Genomic DNA, 27,846 nt, shown 5'->3' with positions numbered 1-27,846 from the left:
ACACCCGACTTTTCGCACGGTGCCTGGTCAATACTCATCAATTTTTAAACGAGTCATTTGCACACAAAAATATAAAATTCCATTGTCAATTCTACCCTTTAGTGGTATGAGTAATTTTTCCGGCGGTGGTGGAGAGCAAGTGTCATCGTATTGTGCGATATGGCCAATTTGGAGTAGCATAATAGAAAATATAAATATTTTACTATGAAATTTGTTGAAATATTATTATAAGAAAATGTCACAAGGAAACCACTGTTCGTCTTATTCCTTCTCCAGCTGCTTCGAACCCTAACACAGGGTCGGAAAAAACCAACCATAGTTGCAATAAAACGAATAAGCAAGCATATCCCAATTCTGCTCATACAACTCAATCAATGCAATAACCCCAAATCGCAAACGTCAACCGAAACACGCTGCACGAGGAAAAGTGAAGCAGAGTTCTCACCTCCTAATGGTTCCCAGCAAGAAGTTCAGAATGACGTGCCCACCCAACAATCTAAAAACAATCAGAAGAACAGAAGATCATCGTATAAGAGGCCAGCATCGACTGGTCAAAGGTTTGTGCAAGGAGGAAGGAATGAGTTTACCCAAGATTTTTGTTTCTCGTGTGGACCCGGATTCCTCTCATTCATAAACAAAATCAGAATTCACATACCTAAACGAAGAAACAATCTTTTAGGGTCCCACTCTGTAGTAGACTAAAGCACGACTGCGTCAAGTCCATACAGACACTTCCCATTATTGTTGTCGAACTTCTTCTTCTTCCCATTTTTAAGGCAGAAGACAAGACACCACACCCACTGGCACAAGAATGACGTTTATTATTCCTTCTTTGAAAGTGCGATATTTTGATAAATTAGAGTTCACAAATCCCCATTATAATAGACAGGAAGAAAATGGACAGAAGAAAATCAACAGAATGACTGAAGACTTTATTTTCGTCCTGTTTTTAGGGTTCGTAGGGTTCGAATGGTTTGGCAGAGGAAGAAGATGAAAAGTGATTTCATTGTGCCATTTTCTCAAATTTATTACAATAAATTTGATAATGTAAAAAATCTTGTTTCTACCGTGTCACTCCAAATTGGCCACATCACACAAACCCGTGCTACCTAGCCTCCACAACCGCAGCAAAGGTTCTTCCGAGCCGAGCAGACCAAAGGTTCATCGATTTTCGGACCGAATACGCCCATGCCGTCCCGTTATTACAAATATGGTTCCATTTATGTCGTTGCATTTATCGAGTTATCTATAATCGACAGTACCTTATGAACGAGTAAGGCCTCTGTATGGAAAAATCTAAGATGTGCTATTGAAATTATCCGAAGTTCATGCAAAATTGATGAAGTACCACATCATGAAACCGGTAAAGGTTTATTTGTAACTATGGTGAATACTTCTATCTGGAATTCATTGAATATTAGACGTTGTATGTACTGATTAATGTAGATACAAATTAACTTTTACTTCAGTTCGATTACCTTTTAAACTGTCGTGCATCATTCGTTTGAAGGTCTTCAAATCCAAACAGAGCCAAATGTAACCGCTCATCGTATCCAATCCAAACCGAAACCGATTAAAACCGCACTAGTTTCGACTTTATTAGATTTTCTTTTTAACGGACAGTTTGATCGTAATGCGATTTCGGATATACTTTTCATATCGGATCCAATCCAATCCAAACCGCAAAATGTGCTATAATGTTTTTAATTTATTATTATATTTATGATTATACTGATAAATGTTAAATTCATAATACTAATTTTTTGATTATTCGTTTGTTGTGATTGTTTAATAAATAGTTTATGTGCAAAATGTTATTTATTATTTATTATAACAAACTGATAAATTTATTTTTATGTTAGTTTGTGGTTGCCTTTTTAAGATATTCTTGAGACTTGTTATGCCATTGTTGATTATTTTACATTTTATGTTGAGATTTGTTATATGTATTTAAATAATATAATTTACGGAAACATCAAATCCAATCCAATCCACACCGCCTAACATTGTATCCGATCGTGTGGGGTTTTTTGTTAGGAAAATCATCCAAACCAAACCGAACCGAAGACAGAACTAGTGTTCGGACCCTCTGAATTTTTGGCTCAAAACCGGTCCAAACCGTACCGCGAACATCGGCACATACGTGCAACTAAAGGATGGCTTATTAGTGTGTATTAAACCTGGTGGAAATGCGAACCGCTAAAAGGCAAGACTGTTCATTTTGTTTGCAAATGCAAGTGATTCAAGGAGTATATTGTGAACAATAACGAGTATTTCCACATAGATTGTCATGGGGTGGGTAGCACAGGACTAGGTGGGTCAACCTGAAAGGGTCACATCAATCAATGTTGGCACCCTTTCTTCACTCATTGGATCTCTATAAAAGCAAATCTTAGCTGAAGCAAGAGAGGAGCACACAAGCTAAAGGAAGCCTAACCCCGGTACTCCAACCAATTACCAAAGGCAGACGCTACCCTCAAAGAGCAAATGGCGGGAATGGAGGATATTGAGCATCAGCTGGAAGAGTCCCAGCAGCCTGAAACCAATGATGCGTAAGTTACATTTTGATTCGTCTATATTGCTTCTCCGCCGTGGGTCTTTACAAGCGCACATCTTCTTCGGCCTAATCGGGTTGTCAAAATATTGTATTTGTACCTGTTTATGCAGTTTGTTTAATTTACTAACAATTTTCACCTTGACTTCCAGTGTTGTACCCACGATAGATATGGGAACCCTTGGAGGCGTCTCGAACGCAGATGGAACCTCGACGCTTAATCTAGAGCTAACGATGAACGTGGTACGAATGACACTTCCCTTTATTCTTGTAGCCTGTTATCTTTGTACGAAACGCGAGATGCTTATTATGATTTGTCTAACTCGATTTATGGCCCAGAGCCCTAATGGGGGTCGGGGTGAAAACCTAACTGAAGATCCAAAGTCCCAACATGATGGACTACTGCTCCTCGCAGTGAAGCTGCTCGAGGTACGTGAGCCAATTGATATTTCAAGAAACATTAATCAAACTATGCACCTAGAGAGATTAATGAAATGTGCCTGGGTTTGGAACAAAAGCAGCACCTTTTGTAACAAATATTTCACATGCCCTGTGTTACTGAACATGTGGTGATCCCTTTATCGTCCACACCTTTTTATGTCTATTGTTTGACCCTGCGAAAATTTTTTTTCCACGTCACCATGTCTTACCAATCCCGCATTTGACCGGTTCTAACATGATGGTTAGCTTCATAAGTCGTATTGATATGTGATATTGTTTGTTGTTTGTGTTTTTTGGTTTGTTGACTGAGTACGCAGAAGATCGATGCTCGGACAGTTGCTTTGGAGGATCGCATGTCGGAATTGGAGCGACCTATGTACCACACAGGGAAGTCCGTAACTGAGATCCAGTCACTACTAACCAGCCAACGGGGGAGTCAAGCTGCAGCAGCCACTATACCATCCACAGCTGCCGCGACAATGCCTAGTGATGGTTACGTCGGTACTAAAACCAACATAATAGGGCAAAGGCAAAGTATAGCAGCAATTACTAACGATATTGGATCACCAGCAGAAACATTGAAAACCTTGGAGAAAGGAAAGGGGTTGGCAATGTCGAATGTTATTTCCTCCCTAGACGTAATCGTGCCAAATTCTCCTGGGTATGACGACGACGTCATCATAGACGAGGCACTTTCAACTCCTCGCCTTATTAAGGGAATTAAGGGCATGAACACTTCAGGCCAGCCAAAGCGAACACTTGCGCAGTACTGGTGCTCTGGTGTGCCTAAAAGGACCACCCACTCTGGGACCATTACACATGACTCAGTTGACAGAGTCTGTGAAAAAGTAAGCTACAGCCTTCATAGCTTCACTAACAGCCTTGGTTTGTCTTTTCAATAAATGACTTATAAATGATACCTCCGATGTGCAGATTTACAAGGACCTACCCAGCATGTCTAACCTTGACTGCACAATAAAAGTATGTGAGATGTTCTCTCTTCCAGAAACATGCGACATTCCACTGAAAATACCAAAATTGGAGCCAATCGATTCTAACCAAAACCTCGTGGAAGAACAGCCGGACTGTACCAGGCTTGCAACCACTCAGCAGAATAGCCTGACGAATGTTAATGTTTCTTCGATACGGGGTGGGAGTGCATTCAAACCGTATGGAATGCTGAACGTAATGGAGTCTCCGGTGCTATTAATTCCACTGGCAAGTCTCCCCACCATTGAATGCTCAGTATATAACTCGTTACGCAATTAATTTGTTAGTACCATATTTCCGGTGAGTAACTAACATTGTATTCCTTTTTCTGAAGGGATTCCAAATGGTTTTTAGGCCAACCGTTCACATGGACCTGACACTTGACGAATGCAAGATGGCCGCGTACATTTATGGAAAAAATGATCAATATTTGTAGGGATAATTTGTGATTATTAAATTCTTTACAATGTGCCCAATATTTATTCGTAGAAAAGGTTGTAGTGAGTGTCAATGTTGTTTCCTAAATTCCAGGGAAATGCTGTTCAAGTTCTCAACATTGGAGGTCCCAAGAGCAGGATTCCACTCGTTATCGCCGGTTTATACGCCCAATGTTGACGTGAGTTTAAACCGACGGTGGCGTTAATTTTAGTAATATGATATATATAACAACGATGACACATTTGTTTTCCTCTGTGCACAGATAATGAACATAATCCTTATGAGTGCGTCCATGCGAGCCTGCTGCGTTCTGCCACCTCGCGTTTGGTACACACCTTCCGTCTTTGCCGACGACGTCCTAGCCATGAGGCCATTCGAGGTCATTAGAAGAAAATACATGAACAGATAGATGCCGGCAACTAGTCGTCTCGAACATGTTGTTAACGTAACCTTTAACTCCACAATTGCACATTTTTCATTTAAGTTATAACCTATCATTCATATCACTCTCTTGACAGGTTTTCGTCCCGGTGTGCGAACCAACATACACCTGGTTCCTGATGGTGGTGGACGTAAAGCATGGGAGGGTGTACTGCCTAGATGTGACGAGAGCTCCGGAGCACAAGGAACGGAGAGAACGGAACATGCAAACCATTGTAAGTGTAACACAATTTGCACAACATTTCACCTCACTGAAATAGTCCATAAGTTTGACAGCTCTAAATGCGGTTATCATTCCGTGCGATGTGACAACTCTGCTATTCTTGCATGCAGCTACTAATGCTCGGCCAGTTTTTCAACCTGGAACCTAACATGCTGAGCTTTTCCCATGTTAGTTCTGATCCGACCACTTGGGGAGCAATTAAGTATCCCGATGGAGTCCCAAGTTACCCGGAATGGTAATTCTTTATTTTTAAAGTGTCATCTGTCCAACCCGAAGGGATTTGTCATTGAAATGCCATGTTCCGAATTTGCAGCAACGATTCATGTCTGTGGATTTTGAACTGGATCCAAACAGAGGGCAAATTCAAGGTTTCCAACCTTCCTTGGCAGGTTCGTCATCCCTTATCTAACCATGTTGTGTCTGTACGAAGGAGTACATGCATTTTAACCATTTATGTTCGTTACAAGCAGATGGACCGGCTGAAATTAAGGATGAAAACCGCAACAAAGATTTTCCTTTTGGATTGTAACGAGGTGAGGGCAACAGTGGTCTCGAAGGCAGATGCAGCGTGGAGGAAGCTTATTCGCATGAAGGAGTGAAAAACTTTCCAACTCTGGCCAAAAGACAGAACTCTAGTGCATTTTGTTGTAGATTAACGTATGATTACAAGCCGAAAACTGTGATCTAAGTACAATTTGTATTAGTTGTTTCGTTAACTTCTATTTCGTAATGTGTAGTATGTGTATGTCTGCTTCTATATGTGTATCATGCCTACTTTTGTGTGTGGATACTAGTGGTCCTGTCGACAGACTAGAGCACAATATCCACACCCCCAAGCTACGACAACTGTCATTGAAAGGGGGTATATGGCCAATACGTATTTGTACCTAGGTTGTGGCAATTTGGTTTCCCTTGATGCCATATATGGCTGACTGCTTTTGGTTGGAAGACTATGTCAACCATATGAAGTTTATTAATGAATGAAGTTCTAGCTAGTGTTAAAGTAATAGCAGGAGCTGTCCCCATTTTCCCTTTCTTACATGTTGATTGAACAAGAAAAGGGATAAAATTTTTCAATTAATTTTGGTCATGTTAATTAAGATAAGCTATAACAATGATATCTAATTGTTGCTATATCCACTGTGCAGAAATATTAGGGTATGGGATGAAATGAAAATCATAAAAATAGTTTGGGAGCAAATCTTAGTTGTAATTATAAATTGTGAAGTGATTCGTTCAGAATAAGAATTGGTTTATTATGTTAGAACTTAAATCTTTTATTGTGTTAGAACCTAAAACTTGGTTGTAAAAAACTTCTATAATTTCCACTCGTTAATCTTTAGAAAACAGCATACTTAGGAGTATTCATTATATCAATATTATTTACGAAACAATATAGATAACTTTACTATAAATAATGATAGCATATTTTGTTTAATTAAATAACAAAATAAGTTCAACCTATGTTACATAAAATATTTTTTGTTCTCATAAAATTGTTAGCTTTCAATTTCAGTGATTTGAGACCATAAACTGTTATGAAATTTAACAATAACGAAGACTCCTAGAACAATACACAAGCTATGGGAACACATCATGGTTTACATTACCTAAATGAATAGCTTCGTGCATCAATTCTCAACGCAGAACGTCAAAATCATTCCGTAACTACACGTAAAATCCAACTAATCGGCATAATCCCGTCCATAAAGGAATTTATAATTCCAATGCACAAGGGAGCTTGTGTTCTTACCAATAAAAGACAGTAGGAGCAGAATCTAACATTGTGGCCATCAAATAACATGCAAATTAGAGTTATGAGTTTATTATTAACAATATCCCTATGTGCAAACATAAGAAGTTAGATAAAAATTGGTTTCAGGCTAACATGTTCTCCTTAACATCATAGTTGGAATAACAGGTCACAACTAAGTCGACCGCCATCATGGGTCTGCAAGCGAAAAGTGTTCCCATTTGTCGCTTCCGGCTTGACATGCATTTTCAGGCTGACAATTATCTCGGACAACGACGGGTACCTGCTGCATTAACAAGAACGTCAAACCACACACCTGTTTACACCAACATTATGCAATGATAACGGATCGCCTTGCAGCATCAACATTGTAGTGGCTAAATCATGCTTATGCACACAATAATTAGCATGAACGATTTCGAAAGATTCTGCCTTAATAAAAGCCCAGTTGTATGTTCTGAGTTTAATTTTGTTACGACGAGGACTGCTTCTTCCCCATCGTCAACACCATAGCATATACCGGCAAAACAAGTAACATGTTAACATACACTTCTATGAGAATCAGAAAATTAACACATCAGGAATGCCGTGCGTGCATTAAAGACTAACTGTATTTTATTTACCCACACACTTAAAGTGCTAAATTTTTTAACAAATAAATATTGAGGCACATAATACTGAAATAACTACTGGACCTCCAAAACAGCATGTAGTTAAGTTCAAAGATTTAAGTGCCATTAATATTGAACCGCTGGATAGAGTTAGTTTTATTGGTCACGTCGCAAACTAAACACTCCATGCAGGAATTAGTTAGGTGGTAACCTTTGATCGCTTGCGTTTGTTTCTTCCACCATGTGATTCATTGATCCTCGTTGAAGCTTGCGCGGCTCCATTGGGGCATCTAGTCCTTCGGTGCCCTAGCTTCCCGCATGTGCTGCACTTTCTTTTAGTTTTCGGCGCAGAACCGCCTGCTTGGCTCATCCGACCAGTGCCTTTTGTTCTGACACGAATGGGGTCTTTCACCCCGCAATCATTTGCTGTTGTGATATCATCCGTTGATGGTCTTAAGCCATACTTTATTTCAAGGAAGAGAGCATCGCTCAGAAGCTTCTTTGAGTAAAGCTTGAAGTCTTCATCACTCATGCAAGCAACGCGCCCTAAACGCTTACACAGCTGGGAGAAAGCACCCAATCGTGTCCTATAGGTCACACTTGGGTCAGCAGTCTGTTGCTCAACACATTGGTTATGTATCTCCAATTTGGCTGCCTTAGACCACCTACGCAGCACAAGGCTTTCAGGGATTTCCACCAAGTCTAGCATAACACAGACGGAAAGGATATGCACACAAGGAATGCCAAACGACTCCATACGCATGCAGCTGCAGCTAAATCTGTTCGAGATATGGTCCCTATAAACCTTCCAATTCATCTCAGGCCTCCGATACTTCTGGAGAGTATATGTATGAGGGTTCTCACTGTCATTAAATTCACATATTCTAACACGAACACACCGTTTCAGGCTATCCCGGAATCTGACAAACATTTCGCGGGTGAACACAGTCCATCCAGACTTTTCCAGCTCAACAAACTCTGTTTGTAGCACAGGTGTTCCGTACCATGAACGAAAGTCTAGCTCGTCCTCCGTGTCACGAAGAAAATCCACACACCTTTGAAAATTTCTGACAAATTCTAACACCCCATACCTGCTCTCAACAAACCTACCTAGTTTGGCATGCAGTGACTCGCACCTAGAGGTTGTCCGTACTCCAGCAAAAAATCTACCACGAATGTATGCGGTTGCCCAAGCGTGCTTTTTGCTGTACAACTCCTTAACCCACTCAACCTCCCTAACACCGCACTCGTTGAGCATTGACTCCCAATGCGCTTCGAACTCCTCGATTTCCATATCTGCCAGCATGCAGTGTCTAAACATTTGTGTGAATCTCGGGTCGCTTATGTTAACAGTCGCGTTCCTCAGCAGATGCCAGGCACACAAACGATGATGTGCCTCAGGAAAAACGGACCGGATTGCTATCCGCATGGCCGGGTCGCCATCCGTGATGACTGAATGCGGTGCCTTACCTTGCATGCATTCCAGGAACTGGCGAAGAACCCAAATATATGACTCCTGCGATTCGCATGAGACCATTGCTGTTCCGAATACGCATGTCTGGTTGTGGTGGTTTACTCCGGAAAAGACTACAACAGGTAGGTTGTACTTGTTGCGGCCATAGGTAGCATCGAATGCTAGCACATCGCCGAATATCCCATAATCTTCCTGACAACGACTGTCGCTCCAAAACAAGTTGCATAGGTGTTGCCCTGCCCCCAACTTGTACCGCCAAAACATTTTCCCATCCATGCGTGCCAGACCTTCCAAGTACCTAATAGCTGCACTTACGTCTCCGCCTTGCAGACCTCTCTGTTTCCGTATCTCATTATACATATCTTGCTTTGTGAATGTTACCAGATTAAAGCCCCCTAGTTGTGCTGCGAAAGACTCATAAATCTTAGGTATGCTAATCCCAATCTCCCTCATGCTTGTTAGCTGAGCAACTTCTACCTCAGATATCTTCCTGTGTGACCGCAGATAATCAACAAGCTTCCCATACGCAAGTTCGTGGTTATGCTCCTCGACAAAACGCGACACATACCACCTCCCACTACCCTCTTTCCTCTTTATCCTCATCTCCGCCATGCATCCGCATCGGGTTACAACCTTATGCTCCCTTTTGCGATCAACCTTTTCCAACCATTTCTTCTCTCGAAATCCTTGCCTATTACAAACAAACGTGTACCACACTATCTCTCCGGCAGTGTTTCTAACCGTCTTGCCTCGCCTTGATGCAAACCGCTTTAGTCGGCTGTAATTGTTATAGAAGCCGCTTGCCTCCTGAGGTGAAGAAAACTCCATTTCAAGCACATCTTCTGCTTGCAACCCATCCAAACCCAAAAAAACGGGCAACATTGAAGCCCCCCTTCCTTCCCAATCGGATAACTCAGCGTCTTCCTCCACTCTCGTATCATACATTGTGTCCTGAAACAATAAGACAAACATTTCGCCACCAGCTGGCATTATGTGGAATGCGTTGTGTTTAAATATTGCATATCCATGCATATTAAAACTAGATAACATCAAATCCTTGCATTTTCAATTAGTCTCAATGTATATTTTGCAGATGCAATGTTCATACGCGCTAATATGGTTATTAATTCAACCCAGATAACTTGAACTGAAAAACTCCTTTCAGGATTATTATTTTCATTTAATAAACATTATCATGTTATAATTTAACATACAGTTTACCCAATCATCATAATGGTTGGCCACTACAACATGTTCATGCCAATCTATTTAATAAAGGATTTGCTTCTTGAGGCTCATTATCACAGATGCAAGTGGTGCATATTTCTTTAAAATGTGAAACTTCATAAATGAAAACTTAACAAATACTACAGCCACGGCTAACTTAACAACAAAACACAAATCTATAATTTCTTCTACGCATCACACTCGTCACATCATTGTCACCACATAGAATATAACTTCTCACAGCATAACCCTCACACCTGCTAAGAGTGCAACCAACTCCATGAACAACACCACCGAAATGGTGTAACAGACCATTCCCATCGAATTCGATCCCACTCACACACAATAAATACAGATTGGCACCTATACCAGTCGTACCTGAGAATTCGACACACCACCCTTGCCCTCCATCCAGTTGTCCGCAAGAGGCTCATTCCACATACACGCATCCTTGCAAAACTTGCTACTTGATGCCATTATTACCTGAAATACAAACATGTCAAACTATAACAAACAATAAACTAGGGATTGCACAAACTTCTTTGCCACAGTTACTATAATCAACTTGCCCGCCTCAAAACTGTCTCACCCGATCAATGAAAAAATATGCCACTTACATACATCACAAACCCTTACTTTACCACCTCATCTACTATCCAACATCCTCACAGCCTCCACTTGCCTACTACATACACAAAATTCCAAAAATACCACATTCAATACAACTACGACACAAACAAGCAAACACATTCGCCATTACATCCTAATTGCTACCAATACAGGTACAAAGGAATTTGTAACAAAATAAATACCCAACGCTTTTACAGAAAAAAACAAAGCAGAATAACGCATTCTTTGGAGCAGCAAATTCAACGCTTTCTTACGGGATTAAGCAACAAACTCAATTACCTCTACTTTTTTCAGAACACACTTTATGCTCAATCATCTCATTAGATCAACGACGCGGTTAAACCAACATTAACACATCACACACATTTTCAACAAGATCATATAATATTTTTCATATTTCTCAAGAACAACAACAACATCAAAATTAGAGTAGTAAAAAAATCCGTTATTTCAGAGACAGGTTAAAATTTCAGCCACATCCTCACCATGGAGAAATTAAATTGAAAACAAAACGGAAATTGGCAGATTGAGTCTCACCCGTCGACGGACTTACACAGGGCGATGGGACCACCGCGTCGACGAACAAAATTGCGCGATGTCCACCACCTGTTACTAAGACGAGCTGCGATCTATGGTGCCAACTCGTGCGATCGGGCGGGTAAGATAAACAAGGCCTCCGCGATGACCGTTTACTTCGATTCCAACCTCCGACGTTATCAGGGATCCAGAAGTTGAAGGCCACAGTCACTTTAAGTACATACACAAACAACACAAACGATGACCGATGAGGACGGCCTCCAAGCCTCCATGGGTGAGAGGACAATATCAGATTAGGGCATCTGGGGTTTTCCATGACGACACCGTATTTCAGCCCAAGCACTCTTAAACCAGCTAGCTGAGGGGCTACTCGGCTTCATTTTTTCTTTGAGCTGATCACTTTACCTGCCCTCATTTTTGCCTTTCTTCAGGGACATTCTCGATATTTCACATTTGACTACAGGACAAATTAAAAAAGCGTGACCGGCCGTACATGGAACATCAGAGATCCAGTAAAGTGGACTGGAGCATGGGAAAAGTTTCCTATCATATATGGCACACTATAATTAATAAGAGATATTTTGCAGTATAATTAATATATAACACGGTAATTAAAAATTCTAAATTTAAAATTTGAATGAAATATTAACAAATATTTTAATTGGATAGTTGGATTAAGAAAAAATTCAAAATGATATTATTAAAATACGTTAGTGTAACCGTTTTAAGATATTAGTAATTAACTGCATATTCAAATAATATTAATATCTCATTCATTTTAAATAATAACAAAATATATTAAATTTTGAATCGATCCAAATTAAATTATTAATATTTTTATTATTTTAATAAATTATATTTGTATGTATATTTATAAAAATTATATTTTTATATTTTTAAATATCATATTTCGTTCACAGCTTAAAATTTATGTCTTGTACATAAAATTTACTCATAATTTTTGGTGACTCAAATTTACTCATAATTAATTCATTTATATTGTAAATAAAATAAATAATAAAATATAAAATTCGTAAATTATATCCAAATTATCTATGCCAGTAACTAAAACGTTTAAATTATTTATTTAAAAGAATCCGTTATTAATTTTTTATTACTATTTTATAATTACAAATTATTAATTCAATATTCATAGTCACAAAAAAAAATTCAATATTCATGTCACTAAATAATCGATTTATTTATTTAAATTTTGTACTAATTGACTGTAAAGTAGATAACATTCAATAGACAACTAATCATAGTGAATAAAAATGAATTAAAAATTATGATTTATATCCTCTATTATAATTATATATAAAATTTATTTGCAAACGTAAAATTATATATCATTTCTATGAATTAAAAATATAAAATTCATAATATATTATTTATATCAATAATTATAATAAATAATATATAATTGAATTAGCTTAATACAAATTCGAGTTCAACTCATTTAGCACATAAATTAAACTCAAACTAAATGACGAGTGCCCTTAACTCACTTTTAACCTTAGTCACCGTTAAATTGATTTAGGATTTAGTTATAGAACACATGATAAGCCTATTAGTGAAAAATTTAAAGGTTTTTTTTTTTCACCAAAGGTATCATTTATTTCATTAATTAGAAATACAAGGAGTCCATAATTTAGGACAAAATAAAAAGATGGTAGGGGCTTCCCATCAATTCACTTAAAAGTGAGAAATAGAATAGAAATAAGGAAAGGTAAAGTAGCATAAGTTTAAGGCAAGGAAAAACAGAGCTCATCTTCCACACTGAAAAACTAGCAACTTTGAAGCTCCATGGATGACTATTTCCGGTGGTTGCAGCTTGCCTTCCAAATTTTTCAGCAGAGACAAGCTACCAGTTCCATCTTCTTTGTCATTTTCGGATTCTGATGAGTTGCTAAAGGACTCCTTTGCCATACTTGTTGTGCTTCACAGTAGCTGATTAATGCATGTGTGACTGTTTCAGGTTCTTTCTGCTGGTTTGATTGACAGAATTCGATTACTAATTTGAAGAGGAAAAAGCTGATCTATCAGGATTTGTCTGCATTCATAAGGTCTTTTACCCAGCAAACATGAGGGGGAGGGGGTTGAGATGGATGTTTCCAGGTACCCAGAGTTCAGAAGCAATTTTGATGGAGCTTTCACTCCTAACTCTCCAGTTCAAATCTGAATTCTTTACCTTTTAATAGTTTGCTCAGTAGAGAGTCTCCAAAATTGGTTGCCTAGGAGGGCTATATTTTAAATCAATTCTGAGTTTGTTTTGCTGGTTCTTTGATTTTTTGAGCCAATTGATACATAGTCAAACCCTCAACATGGGATTTAAAACGCCTTTTGGACCTCTCGACATTGATCGTATAGAGGCAGCAATATAGAATTTAGAATGCTTAATAATTTTAACAGAAATACCTTCCTTCCATGCCAATCAGATTCCACCCTTTGTCTGGCTATGTCTTTTAATTTAATTATTCGAGTACTCCTTTGTCCACCTGTATTTGATCATTATTTTCAAATTTCAACAATTAACCTCCACTCCAACTTTAACAATTAACCGGCAGGCCTTCCCCAAATTGCTCGTAATGCGCTGTCTATGGTTCCCACTGAGACTTTTTGAACAGCCATTCAAACCCTTTGAGAAGTCTTTCTCCTCCACCCAGATCACATTCTCATCATCTTCATGCCTCCGTGTGTGTTGTTGAGGATTATTCTGCATTGCTTCCATTCAGTTTCTGATCTTGACCAGCACTTGAAGCGGTCAATATTTCTCGTCAACAATCTTCTAGGATTTGAAAATTTGAAAAAACCCAAAAGAGTCGCCAAAAGTCCTAACGAGCACTGAAAACAACCTAGGCGGGCCACATAAGTTTTAATTTTTTAAATGTTTTCATTTAATGAATACAAAATAAATGTATTAAAAACTTAAATTTTTTTATATTTTTAATAATTTTTTTTAATTTATAAAGTTAATATGTGTCTTTAAAATTTATAAAATTGATAAATTTATTTTTTAACTTTTTTTGAAAGTAAAATAACAAATGTTCAGGTATTCTCTATATACCAAAGTAAATGCTACAGTTACCAATCAGCTTACTATACCAAATTAAATGCATATTATGATCTTTTTAATTTTCAAACCCTAAACATTTGTTAATAATTTAAAATTTCAAAACCTTATTATCAGTTTCAAAACTGACTTCGTTAGTTCGTTAACAATTAATTACCAATGATGACACATTTTTCCATTAATCGTGAAAATAGAAAATAAGAAAAATAAACACATTACCAACAATTATAAAATGGTAAAAAAAATGGTTTCTTTGCAAAATACTGAAAATTGAGATTTTAGGTGACTTTAAAAAAAATAAATTAAATATGTAAAACATAAAATATAAAATTATGATAAAATTTAAATTATAAAATTGTATATTATAGTAAAATTTTCATCAAATCAGTTCACTTATTTAAAATCGTAATATTAAAAGATTTTAAATATTAAATCAAGATTCTAATAAGATTTTTTAAAATCGTTCCTTATCATAAATTTTTCCACTTTAATGTTTGTGTAGTTATATAATTAATTATTTATTGTCTATTAGGTATATCGGTATTATAAAAATTGACATATAAATATAAATTATTTGATCTTATTCTATTGTATTGCATGAGTATGAAACTCCAGTCCTTTGAGATTTAAATTTAATCAAAACCCTGTCAAATTCATTCCCTTCAATTGTGCAGAAAAAGTATATAAAAAATGGGATCCAATTTATATAATTTATTTGAAATTTGAAACAAATTCAACTCAAATCTTTTATGATTATAAAAAATGGGATCCAATTTATATAATTTATTTGATTAGATTCGATTGGATCGGCGGTTTGTGATTTTGATCTCATATTGAAACATGAAAACCCTAATATAAATAGAATACAAGGCAAACTCAAACTGAAACGATGACGTTACCGATCGTAATTATGAATGACGCGGAGAAGAACGCGTCGAGAGGGCTGGTACTTCTCCATCGTCACACGGCCACCGCAAGAACGCCGCCGCTGCCAGACCTTCCGGAGGAGTTGATAATTGAAATCTTGCTGAGGCTTCCGGCAAGGACGCTTGTTTCCCTAAGGAGCGTGTGCAGTTCATGGAGAAACCTAATTTCATCCCCTGACTTCACCGACAAGCACCTTCGTCGTTCATGCTTACGCGATCCAAGCCTGTCTTCGCTACGAATTGCTTGTTACAACAGTTTGCCCTCCAGAGGCCATGGTGTCTACGACAGTATTGGAGTTCTCTCCGTACAGTCAATAATGGACAACCCTTCTGAACCTACTAAAGTCGATTACTTCAGTGGAAAAAGCTACAACAGAATCGTTGGTTCTTGCCATGGATTGTTATGCTTTTTTGAATATGACGGCCAGAATACACATGGCATCTTGTGGAACCCCTGTACCGGATTTATATTCCAATCACCGCAAATCAGCGGTGAAGCCATCCATATTTGTGGCTTTGGTTACGATCATTTCAGTGACAGCTACAAGCTCTTGGGATTTATAATGGAGAAAGTGCGGCCATATGGTTTGGAATTTAGTACCAGAATTTATACATTTGGACCAACTTCTTCTTGGAGAAGAATTGATGATACCCCATTTGACCAATCTGATGACCTAACTGTCGAGCCTTTTATACCTGATAATATGGAAGGGGTATTTTTTGGTAGTACCCGAGCATGCACTATTAATTGGAGTGTTAATCGTCGGGTGGTTGTTTATTTTGACTTGAGTAAAGAGACTTATGGTCAATTTCTCCTGCCTTATACCGATTCAAATGATTATTCTCGGGAGAAGAGTACTTATTTATGTATTTTGAGAAACTGTCTTTCTGTTTGTTATGAGCATTTGAACGCAAAACATTGGATTGTGTGGCAGATGAAGGAATACGGAGATGCTCAATCTTGGAATAAATTGGTAAGTATTTCCTTCCGCTGGAAACTCGAAAATTTGGGTTTTTCTTTACAATCTCTTTACATCTCGAAAAATGATGTACTTTTGGCCATTTCTCCATCTTTAAGAATATTTTTGTGTAATTTAAAAGATGGTAGCATAGATTTACCTGACAGCATAAATTTACGAAAAAACTATCGTCATTTTCCTCAAAGCATAGGTTCTAAGATAGCTTATATCTACCATGAAAGTTTAGTTTCACCAAATGGTCTTCAAAGCAATTCATCCAAAATGGTGCTGCAAAAACCCTAATCTATTGTCTCTTAATAGTTAATAGCCTGTATGCACCTTCATTTGGTGAAACTTTTCTAGCACTAGTAGTCCACCACCAAATTTATTTATCTGAGTATTATTTTTATTTTTCAGTTAGATTTATGATAATTCATTTGATGTTTTTCCTATTTTTGTTAGATATTTCTTTTAACATTTTGTGTACTGATGAAAAATTATACTTGCTTGATAATCATGCTTTCATTGGGCAATTTTGTATTTAATAAAAGAAAAATCCTCAGAATAATTTATTTGCTAACCAGGCTTAGGAAACTTTGATATTATCTTAACAATACGATTGAATTATGTCTATTTAAGATGATGATGTTTTATCTTTTATGTTTCTGTAATTATTGAATGTGTTCCTATAAAAAAATATAAATTTCTACGCATAAAATATTTTAAACTAGTAATGTACATTAAAATAAATTCAATTCAATTTAATTGCATTCTTTTTTATTTTAAAATTCATTTAAATTTTGGATTAAATTAGATGTTACAAGCATAATGTTCTTTAGTATTTATTGTTAAATATAACCAAAGAAAGAAATTTAAGATCAGATTTGTTTGTGTTATTAAAACTTTAAAATTGAGAGTAAAGATTTCAAGTACATGTTAGAAGTTTAGGAAGATTAACACTTTCATTTAATTTTTTAATTTTAAATTTATTTTTAATTTTTATATTTATTTTAAATCAAATATGATATCAAGATATAATTCAATTTCGTAAAATTTAATTTAGTTTTTGTCTTTCGAGCTTAATCTCTCTTTCAAACGCAACACTTAGATCTTAGTAACTCACTAATTTCTCAAAAAATACTTAACGTCTTAATTTTTTTTCTCCTTTTAGAGCTGCTCATAATGAGTATTTTTTTTTTTTTATACAAACTTATAAATAGCATTAAAAAGAGAGAACACAGTGGGGGAGATAAACTTGTAAATATCATTAAAAAAATAGAACACATTAGTGGTAGAAGTTAGATGCAAATGCATATAGTAGAATACATTAGTGATCCTAAGCATGTAAATTCTGTTGAAGCAATTGGATTTTCAACCAGTAATTGTGTGAATACATTAGTGAGTAATTAATTCATATATAATTCAATTAATATAAAAATAAATTATATGATCTTTTTGTCACGTTTTTAAATATGTCATAATATTCCTAATAAAAAATACAGTACTGAACGTTTGGAAGATTTCACAGCACATTTAATTTGAATCAGAACCTTCTATGCCATGATGGTAAAAATATAAACAATAATAATAAGGTACCATGTTATTATAACAGTACCTTAAAAAGAAAAGACAAGCCTTAACTCTATTATTATATTCATAGTACACCAGAATATTTTATAAATTACAACAAAATTAAAGATTGAGAACATTGTCTCTGCGATTCAAGCTCTACATCAATTAAAATTGGACTTGGTACATTAAAATGTTCAAGGCCTAACATAACAAGTGTAAAGTTCAACTAACTTACCTTTCTAAAATTTTTATTTTATTTTTATTTTGTTTTCTTTTGCATAAGCAGCAAGTAATGTGCTTCTTCTATTGAAAGTTTGAAACAGATACATGGATATTCCTGAAAATAAAATTACATTTCACAACTTAAATGCCTTTATAAAATTTTTAGGACCCCCTAACTTCTCAAAACACGTAAGTGAGTGTACTGTCTCCGGGAATAATCATCTGAATCCATATCAGGCAAGAAAAATGACCATGTCTCTTTATCCAAATTAAAATAAAGAATTGCATGATAAACACTCCAATTAATAGAAGGCATGACCGCTGATTTGCAGTGATTGGAATGTGAATCCGGTATAGGAGTTCCACAACATGGCATGCATCTTCTAGTAGGCATGTTCATCAAACAAGCATCACAATTTATGGTGCACTAATCTAGGCTCATTAAGAAAGTACACTTCACCTCATCTTATAAATCCAAACAACTCCTTTTAAATCTTTCTACATGCCTTTATATATATAATAGTTTATGAAATTCGAAAAATCTTTAAGGGCAGCAATTTTTACCAATTTTGGCGAAAATAAATACCAACTTTTCTTTAGTATTGATTTATGTGTATAAACTTTGATAAATATTAATGTAAATTGTATTGACTTATGTAAATTGTATTTTATACGTGTAAAATAATAATATTTATTAACCTTGTAGCGCTGCAGAAAAAGAGAAATATGTAAAAGATAAGTCCAGTGAACATTACACTAACATACTGTTTAATTCGAATTACCACCTCACTCCACATGACTAAATTTTTATTTTGGTCCCTGAAATTCACGCGATTACTCATTTTGGTCCTTGAAATTCAAAATTACTTATACTGATCCTCCAGATTCAAGTTCCAGCACCAATGTGGTCCCTCGAATCTTTCTGGCAATGACTAGACAAACGAAATGCTGAAATGGCATCCTTCCTGCTACGCTGGATGATGAGTAAACAACGTTGTTTACCCTTGTCATCCAAACAAGTCAGAAATATCGTCACTTTGTATATAAAGGGAGAAGAAATGATGAAGACCCAAAATAAAGTATTATTCTTCTCCTCTACCTCCACTATTCTTCATTTCTGACTTGTTTGGGCACCAAAGGTAAACGACATCGTTTACTCATCATCCACCGTAATAGGGAAGGTGCTATATCAGCACTTCGTTTGCCTAGTCATCACCGGAAAGAGTCGAGGGACCATATAGGTGCCTGAATTTAAATTTGGAGGACTATTATAGGTAATTTTGAATTTTAGGAACCAAATTAAATAATCGCGTGAATCTCAGGGACCAAAATGGGTATTTAGTCCACTCCACATACATGGAAATACCATAAGAAATTAAGGATGAAAACATAAATTAAAAGACAAGATTGCACTTAATTTCATTAAAGCTTGGACTATAAATATATGAAAGTTTAAGAATAGAAGATGTTTTCAACGTTGATTTCATTAAAGCTTGGACTATAAATATATGAAAGTTTAAAAATAGAAAGATGTTTTCAACGTTCTGTTTTATAGTTTGATTCATCCTTTGTCTTTCATTATTATTTTTATACAACCACCAAGAATTTAATAATAACATAAGCATCTACAACTTAAAATGCAGTATTTGTTGGGAATAAAGAGTATGACCACAATACAATTAATCATGTGTCAAATAATTTGTTAATGTTATTATATTAAAATGTTAATATAATAAAATTCTTGATTAAATTTAGAGATTTATCATTATGATAGTGATCATAATATTGAGAGATAAATTTTTTATAATTTAATCTAAATTGTTCTTAGTTATAGGATTATTAAAAAAGAACATTAATAATCTGGAAAGATCAATATATATAAAGGTCTTCATTGGATAAAGATTAATAGATCTCATTTATTAAATTATATATATATATATATATATTGTGCATATAGAGTCAGAGATATGACCATTGAACTGACTCACTTTAAGAGTTCCTAATGGTTATAATTATCGTATATTGGTCAATAGGATATTCTCAAGATGAACATGATAATAGAGTTTCCTTTGACTTGCAACTGTCATAGTAATTAACAATGTATTTATTATACTTTGATTCCGGACACTTAATACCCTATGGTGCTAGTTGAATAGATATTGGGTATAATTTAAATACTTGTAGAATTAATGATTAGACAATAAGGAATCCATCAACTCTCGATAAAGAGTTTGAGCTCTATGATTATAATGACTGAGATGAATAAAACCTTGGCCAAGGGGATTGAATGAATGAAGAAATGAGTTTCTTGAGTCATTCACAATTCATTATAGTAATGGTAACAAATTAGAGTTTGATAATTAAACCATACTCTAAGGGTTAACCAAGAGCTGGAAAGATGGAAGGAATTATACTTTGTTCTTCTAAGGTTCTTAGTAAAAATATATTACTTCATACTATCGGGTCGTTGAAGAGTGTTGCTAGACGCCAGCCTTGATTAATAAATTTAGTATGACTAATTTACTACCCGCTTAGTATTGAACCTAAAGGGTCACACACTAACGAGTGTTCTAATATTTGCTATAGAATTATTTAATTATTATTTTGATTTGATCAAATAAATAATTATATTAATTCAAAATGGAATATTAGTATATTCTTTACTAGCACCAAGAATATAATAATAATATGATAATTGAGAATATTAAATGAGATTTGAGAATAATTAGTTATTCTATTTCTAAATTTGGATGAGATCCTAACTGATTTTGTTTCAAATTGAGTTATGATATAATTCATAAATTTTAAAGATTCAAGTTTAGAATAGTAAGATATGATTCAAATTTGAATTGAGATTCAAATTTAAAATCAGTAACAAATCTCATACTATATATATGTATGCCAAGAGTACAGGACAAATATGAGAATAAACACAAGGGTTTTATTTCTTTACCTCTACACACATAAACGTATGAGCCTTGGAGAAGAATTTTATGGTGTGCAAAGAGTTGCAAGAGGTTTCTCAATTTAGATTAGATGTCCATTGGTCAAGGGGTTGACAGCAAATGTTGGTCTCGGTGTGGATACGCATAGCGCCTTCGTACTATCGAAGGAGAAAAAAAATTTTACTAGCGTACTCAGGTATTTAGATCTGATCTACTATATATTTATTATTGAAATAAAGTTTAAGTACAAAATAAATCTTTATAATTACTTTCTTTTCTTACGCTGCATGTTATGAACACATGGTAATCCTTCAAATAATTGATAGCATTAATAACAAAGTTGGCAGTGCTAGAAAGACTTCACCAAGAGAAGGTGGAAACATGCTTTTAAGAGTCAATAGGCTTGGGTTTTAAAGTAGAACCTACTCTAAATACCTAGAAGCTTCAGCGGCGGTTCAGCAGGTAAAAGAAGCTTGGAGTACGGAGGTGAGAACGACCTGGAATTAACACTCCCAGAATTAACATTTTCGGTTATTTGTTTGTAACTTTGTGACGCTTTTATTTAAACTTTGATTCGGGTTGTTTATTGGTTTGGAGCTATACTTATAACGAATCCACTCTTTCAATTAGCGAATTTCTAAACTGACATTCGCCTTGCATCAATGATCGAAGGAACTCGATTAACTCGATTAGAAGAATTAACACTCTCCAATAAGCATGAGGTAGTAACAATGAGCCGTGGTTTAGTGGACGTGAACGAACGGATAGCATAGACGCATGCAACGGCAACTATGGATTCATCACTCTGTGCTATAGAAAAGCTGCTCCGTGAGGGTCTAAAACACAAGACAGCTAGTGGCGATCCCAGTTTTGCGAGAGATGATGTGGTGGAAGGATCTGGATCGGGGTCTGTGAATTTGAATGGAGAACCGCAATGGCCATGGAAATTGAAGGTGGCCAACCTTCCCATGTTCGAAGGAGATGGAGTAGAGGATTGGGTTTTCCAGGCAAGGCAATACTTGGAGACATTCAACATTCCAATTGAATAAAGGATTCGGGTATTATCCTTCCATCTTGTGGGTGCAGCCTATGCGTGGTACCACGGGAGAGTCAACAATAATATTACTTACACCTGGGACTCATTTCTTGATGCTTTGAATGTTTGTTTTGGCAAGAACGTGTTCTATGATCTAAGAACAACTCTCAAGAAATTGAAGCATGATGGTTCCATAGAAGAGTATCAGTGTTAATTCGAAGAACTGAGCAACTGTGTGACAGGACTGAGTGAAGAGTGGATTGTAGCCTTGTTTACAGTTGGGCTCCAAGAGCACCTGAAGTGTGAGCTACTACTGGCCCGTCCCAATTCCTATATCCAAGTTGTCTCTCTTGCCAAACTGCATGAGCAGTAACATTGGGCCTCACTAAAAACAATGACAGCAAATCAAGCTCCTCATTTGGGCCGCCGAATCGGTTTGCACCCAACTAGACCCTACATCCAATTTTCCAACTTCAGAAATTCATCACTCACACCAACACTTCCTCAACCCATTCTTCTCCCCCCCAACCTCCTCAAATCATTCTTCCTCACTCGCACAACCACTGCCGGTCAAGAAACTCACCAGCACTGATATACGTGTGCGTCAGGAAAAGAGACTTTGTTATTACTGCGGCGATAAGTATATCCCTGGTCACCGCTGCAAGTTGTCATTGTAACTCTTAGTAAGGGAAGAGGAATTACAAGAATTGATGCAAGAGCTTCAAGTGGCAGTCGTTGAACCAGAGTCCAATTTCGATGATGCTGGGGAAGGGGATGAACAACCACCCAAGATTAGCTTGAATGCACTCGAAGGGGAGTTTCACCCATAAATGCTCCGTGTTTATGGTACCCACTTTAATCGGTAAGTGATGATCCTCGTTGATGGTGGAAGTACTCATAATTTTGTGAAAGGGTATGTGACTAGGAAGTTGAATTTGTCGCTCAGACCAACCCGTGCTCTACAAGTGATGGTGGGTAATGCTAATTTCATCCATTGCGGAGCAATATGTCAAAACTTAGCACTAACAATTCAAGGGTATAATTTTGTGGTTGATACTTATATATTAGACTTAAAGAGGATACTGAAAGTGTCTTAGGGGTATACTAGATGATGCGGTTAAGGACAATTAGGATCAACTACATGGAATTATTCATGAAATTTAAAATCATGGGTAAATGGGTAATGTTCCAAGGTGAGCAGCTGTTGAAAGATGCTAGTCTAAATTTCAGAAAGCTTAAAAAGTTAAATAAGAGCAAAGCTATTGTCTTCATGTTTCATTTAGATATTACCACCACTGATTCTATACCACAAGCTACTGTAGAAGGTGAAAGTTTTCAAGGGATTCTTGCTGAATTTTTAGAAATCTTTGAAGAGCCCACTAAATTGCCACCGCAATGCGAAATCGATCACCCTGAGTTTTCAAGGGATTCTTGCTGAATTTTTAGAAATCTTTGAAGAGCACACTAAATTGCCACCGCAATGCGAAATCGATCACCCTATTCATCTAGTTCTTGGCTCTGCACCAGTGAGTATACGACCGTACCGTTATCTCTACTTCCAGAAAGAAGAAATGGAGAGGCTTTGTGGAAGAAATGCTAAGTACAGGGATTATTTGCGATAATCAAAGTGCTTTCTCTAGTTCAATACTGCTAGTCAAAAAGAATGATAGGGAGTGGTATTTTTGCGTAGACTATTGAGCTTTCAATTCTATTACAGTAAAATATAAGTTTTCTATCCCTACTATTAATCAAATCTTAGATGAACTGCATGGTACTGTCTATTTCTCTAATATAAACCTGTTGGTCTAAAATAATTTACAATATTTTGTTCCTATTTCATCTAGATAGATAATAAAAATTTTATCAAAAGAAGATATGATACAATTTATAATTATTCTTTATGCATAAGCACTATTATATATAATTATTCATGATCCGTACAAAAAAAATAAGTAAGTTAAAAAGACGAAAAAAGGGACGCACAATAGTTGTCATCTATGTTTTTTTTACCTTTGTCTCCCCTAAATCAGAAAAAAAATTAAATATTTAAAGAATATAATTTAAATATTAAGAAGACTCAATATGTGAAGAGTTGTGATAAATTAACTTTGTACGAAATAAAAATAATAAAATTTATAATAAAAAATAATAAAAACTTAAATAGTATGAACAAAATAAAAAATATAAGAAATATAGTATAATAAAAAATATTTTATAGTTTATAAAAAAATTAAAGAGTAGAAATAATACATTCTAAGAGAAAAAAAAGTATTATAGAATGAAAGATAAATTTATAAAAAAAAAATAAAATTCTATTTTAGCATAAATGACAGTGAATAAGTTATAAAATATAAGAATAGGTAAAACAAAAAAAAAGAAATTTGTGCTTTTTTTTTAATAAATTGAAGAAATATTCACAACCACATAATTAATAATAAAAATATAACTATTAGATAATAAAATTACAAGGACATATTAATAGAAATATTAGATTTAATATTAAAATAAAAATATAAACAATTAATATAAATTTAAAATTTAATTAAAATATTTTTTTATCAAGAAATGAAATAAAGAGAAATTTCTGGTAAACAATAACTCAAGCATTATCGTGACAATAAAATTGTATAAAATAATATATATTTAAACTAATTTAAATTAAATAATTAATATAATAAATTAATTATAATTATTTGATTCAATAAAATAAATTAAATAAATAAAAAATATATGTCATGTAAAAATTATAACATTTTTAAAAATTATTAATCAAAATACATAGGACAAAAAAATTAATATAAATTAAAAAAATATTTATTTATTCTAGTCAAATCAAATAATTAATATAATTAATTAGTTATAATTAATTTGGTCAAATAAAATATTAAATATTTGATATTTATTTCAATTAAATAAAATAAATAACTAATTATACTGCTTTTAAAAATCAATAATCAATATATATATAAGATAGAAAAATCAATGCAAATTAAAATAAAATTAATTTATTTATTTTAGTCAAATCAAATAATTAATGTAATTAATTAATCATAGTTAATATTATCCAAAAAATATTAAATAATTTAATATTTATCTCAATTAAATTAATAAATATATTTAAATAAATTAAATAAAAAAATACATTCAAGAGCATGCAACTTAAATATTTGTTTGCCAAAAAATAATAGCTCAAATGACATAGTTTTTCAATACTCAATTAAGAGGTTGCCAGTTTGAGTTTTCATATTTTCGGTAAAAAAAAAAAAAAAAAAAACTTAAATATTTGTTTAGATTATTTAGTTTAGATTTGATTAGATTATTGAATGGGCCGTTTATAAATTTTATCTTATATTATTGAAGCCGGACCAGAGATCCATGGAGATGCTAATGATGATATTGAAACATGTAACCTAAATATAAATAGAGTACAAGAGAATACACAAAATCAAACTGAAACAGCAGCTAGCTATGCCCACTGACGATAATGATGCGGAGACGAAGGCGGCCACAGGGACGGAACTGGTCAGTTGCCCCACGGCAAGAACGCGGCAGCTGTCAGATGTTTCGGATGAGATTATGATGGAAATCTTGCTGAGGTTTCCGGTAAGGACGCTTGCTTCCTTAAGGAGCGTGTGCACTTCATGGAGAAACCTAATTTCCTCCCCTCCTTTCACCTGTAACCACCTTCGTCGTTCATGCTTACTTGATCCAACTTTGACTACGCTACGAATTGCTTATTGCACTTGGGCCTACAGAAATGACGTCAGATGCGGCACTATCGGACTTCTCTCCGTACACTCAATCTTGGACAATCCTTCCGAACCTACTCAAGTCGATTGCTTCAGGGAACAACGCTACTACGGAATCATTGGTTCTTGCAACGGATTGTTATGCTTGGTTGATGAACATGCCTTCAAATACATGCATGCCATCTTGTGGAACCCCTGTACCGGATTCACATTTGAATCTCCGGAAATCAGCGGCGAAGTCCGCTTTTGTGGCTTTGGTTACGATCATCTCAGTGACAGTTACAAAATTTTTGCAACTATAAGGACGGAAGGGCCATCTGATTTTGAGTTTAGTACCAGAATTTATACATTTGGGCCAACTTCGTCTTGGAGAAAAATTGATGATATCCCAGTAGCCCTATTTGGTGTCCCAATTGACAACCCTAGTTGGGCTGTTAATAGGGAAGGGGAATTTTTTGGTAGTAGCATATTATGCACTCTTAATTGGTGTGTTAATCACGTCGTTCTTTATTTTGACTTGGGTAAAGAGACTTATGGTCATTTTCCTCTGCCTGATAGTGATATAAACTTAGATCGTCATTATTTTCCAAGGCTGTGCACTCACTTATGTGTCTTGAGAAACTGCCTTTCTGTTTGCTACGGGGATAAGAGTACATACGGGTGCTTTTTATACGATTGGAATGTGTGGCAGATGAAGGAATACGGAGATGCTCAATCTTGGACTAAATTGGCAGTGATTCCGGTCTATGAAAATTTCACTTATTCAGATCCTTGTCGTTGTTTTCAACCTCTTTACATATCGGAAAGTGATGTTCTTTTGGCATTTTGTCCATTTTTCGGCATAGTTTTGTGTAACTTAAATGATGGGAGCGTAGATTTTCCTGAGATTGACAACTCTGGCATGGGGAACCATCCTGCTTTTTCTCAATGTGTCGGGTATAGGATGGCTTGTATCTACCATGACAGCTTAGTTTCACCAAATGGTCTTCGAAGCAACTCATCCAAAATGCTGCTGCGCTTCATCAAACCCAAACTCAAGCTTATTGACTCTTAAAGCCTGTTTGTGCCTTCTCTTGGTGAAGCCTTTCTAGCCCTACCAACTTTGTTATTAATGTTATCGAATTTATTTATCTCAGATTTATGTTCTTGTTTCAATTGGAATTTACTGCTTTATGATAATTCATTTGATCTTCTTCCTATTCTTGTCAAATAATTCATAAGAAATTGTATTTGCTCTTGGTATCATTATTTCTTCTTGCAAATCATTGCAAATCATTGATTAGGTAAAAAAAATTAGTATACAGTTGCACCTTGATGATTTTCGATAACAAATCTATTATCACATTAATTTTATTTATTCATACTGAATTGAAATACTACTATTATCACATTATATGAATATGCTATTGTACCAGCATAGTGTTTCTGCAATATTGTTTCAATCAATTTATAAGGAAACTTATGGAATTCAATTTACCTAATGACATTCAGCTCAATATTCAGGTGATGAGATCTTCTGGGACTTGTCTTTGGCTGGTTCTCCTAACTAACTCTTGGGTCAAGTTGGTAAAAATCATTGATTCATATATAGTTGGTAATGTTATGCTCATGCTTTCAAGATTCTTAGGCTATAGAAACAAAAATACCACATTATGTTAAATTGTTTATCATTGATTGTATTCATCCTTTTAAATTTATCTATTATTTTCCATTCATGTCCCGCCAACACTTATTAAGTCCGCTTATTAGTTGTCTTTAGATTCTATACTTGTTTGATATTTTTTTATAACATTAAAAAGTAAAACTGTTTACATATTTGTTGTTGATGCAATTAGCATTATTTAGCTTTCCAATTTCTTCTTTGGTAATTCGGTATAATTTAGATATTACCCCACCCCCAATTCTTCTTAAACTCATATAAGTAATGCATACAAAATTGATGACAAGGCTGTTTAGACTTTAGAGAATGGTCTCTGTGTCAGAATAATTAATGACCATTTTCAAGTTGCGAAAGTTTCATGAGATTTTGAAGCATTATATAGAGG

General features: G+C 35.1%; 2 protein-coding genes across 2 annotated transcripts; both read left to right on the top strand.

Annotated features, from left to right (window-relative positions):
• Window positions 1-15,281: 15,281 nt before the first annotated feature.
• Window positions 15,282-16,580, top strand: LOC112770537 (F-box/kelch-repeat protein At3g23880-like). The gene has a single exon (XM_025814880.1). It carries the CDS (start codon window positions 15,282-15,284, stop codon window positions 16,578-16,580), a length of 1,299 nt encoding a protein of 432 aa, XP_025670665.1.
• An 8,847-nt stretch (window positions 16,581-25,427) lies between these two features.
• LOC112770536 (F-box/kelch-repeat protein At3g23880) lies at window positions 25,428-27,505 on the top strand. The gene is made up of 2 exons (XM_029294781.2): window positions 25,428-26,877; window positions 27,305-27,505. Exon 1 carries the CDS (start codon window positions 25,521-25,523, stop codon window positions 26,853-26,855), a length of 1,335 nt encoding a protein of 444 aa, XP_029150614.1. The 5' UTR covers window positions 25,428-25,520; the 3' UTR covers window positions 26,856-26,877; window positions 27,305-27,505.
• The last annotated feature ends 341 nt before the right edge of the window (window positions 27,506-27,846 follow it).

This window comes from Arachis hypogaea, chromosome 18, assembly GCF_003086295.3.
Source record: "Arachis hypogaea cultivar Tifrunner chromosome 18, arahy.Tifrunner.gnm2.J5K5, whole genome shotgun sequence".
Lineage (NCBI taxonomy): Eukaryota > Viridiplantae > Streptophyta > Magnoliopsida > Fabales > Fabaceae > Arachis > Arachis hypogaea.
The sequence above is the reverse complement of the archived record's forward strand: the minus strand, read 5'-3'. Positions and strand labels throughout refer to the sequence as shown.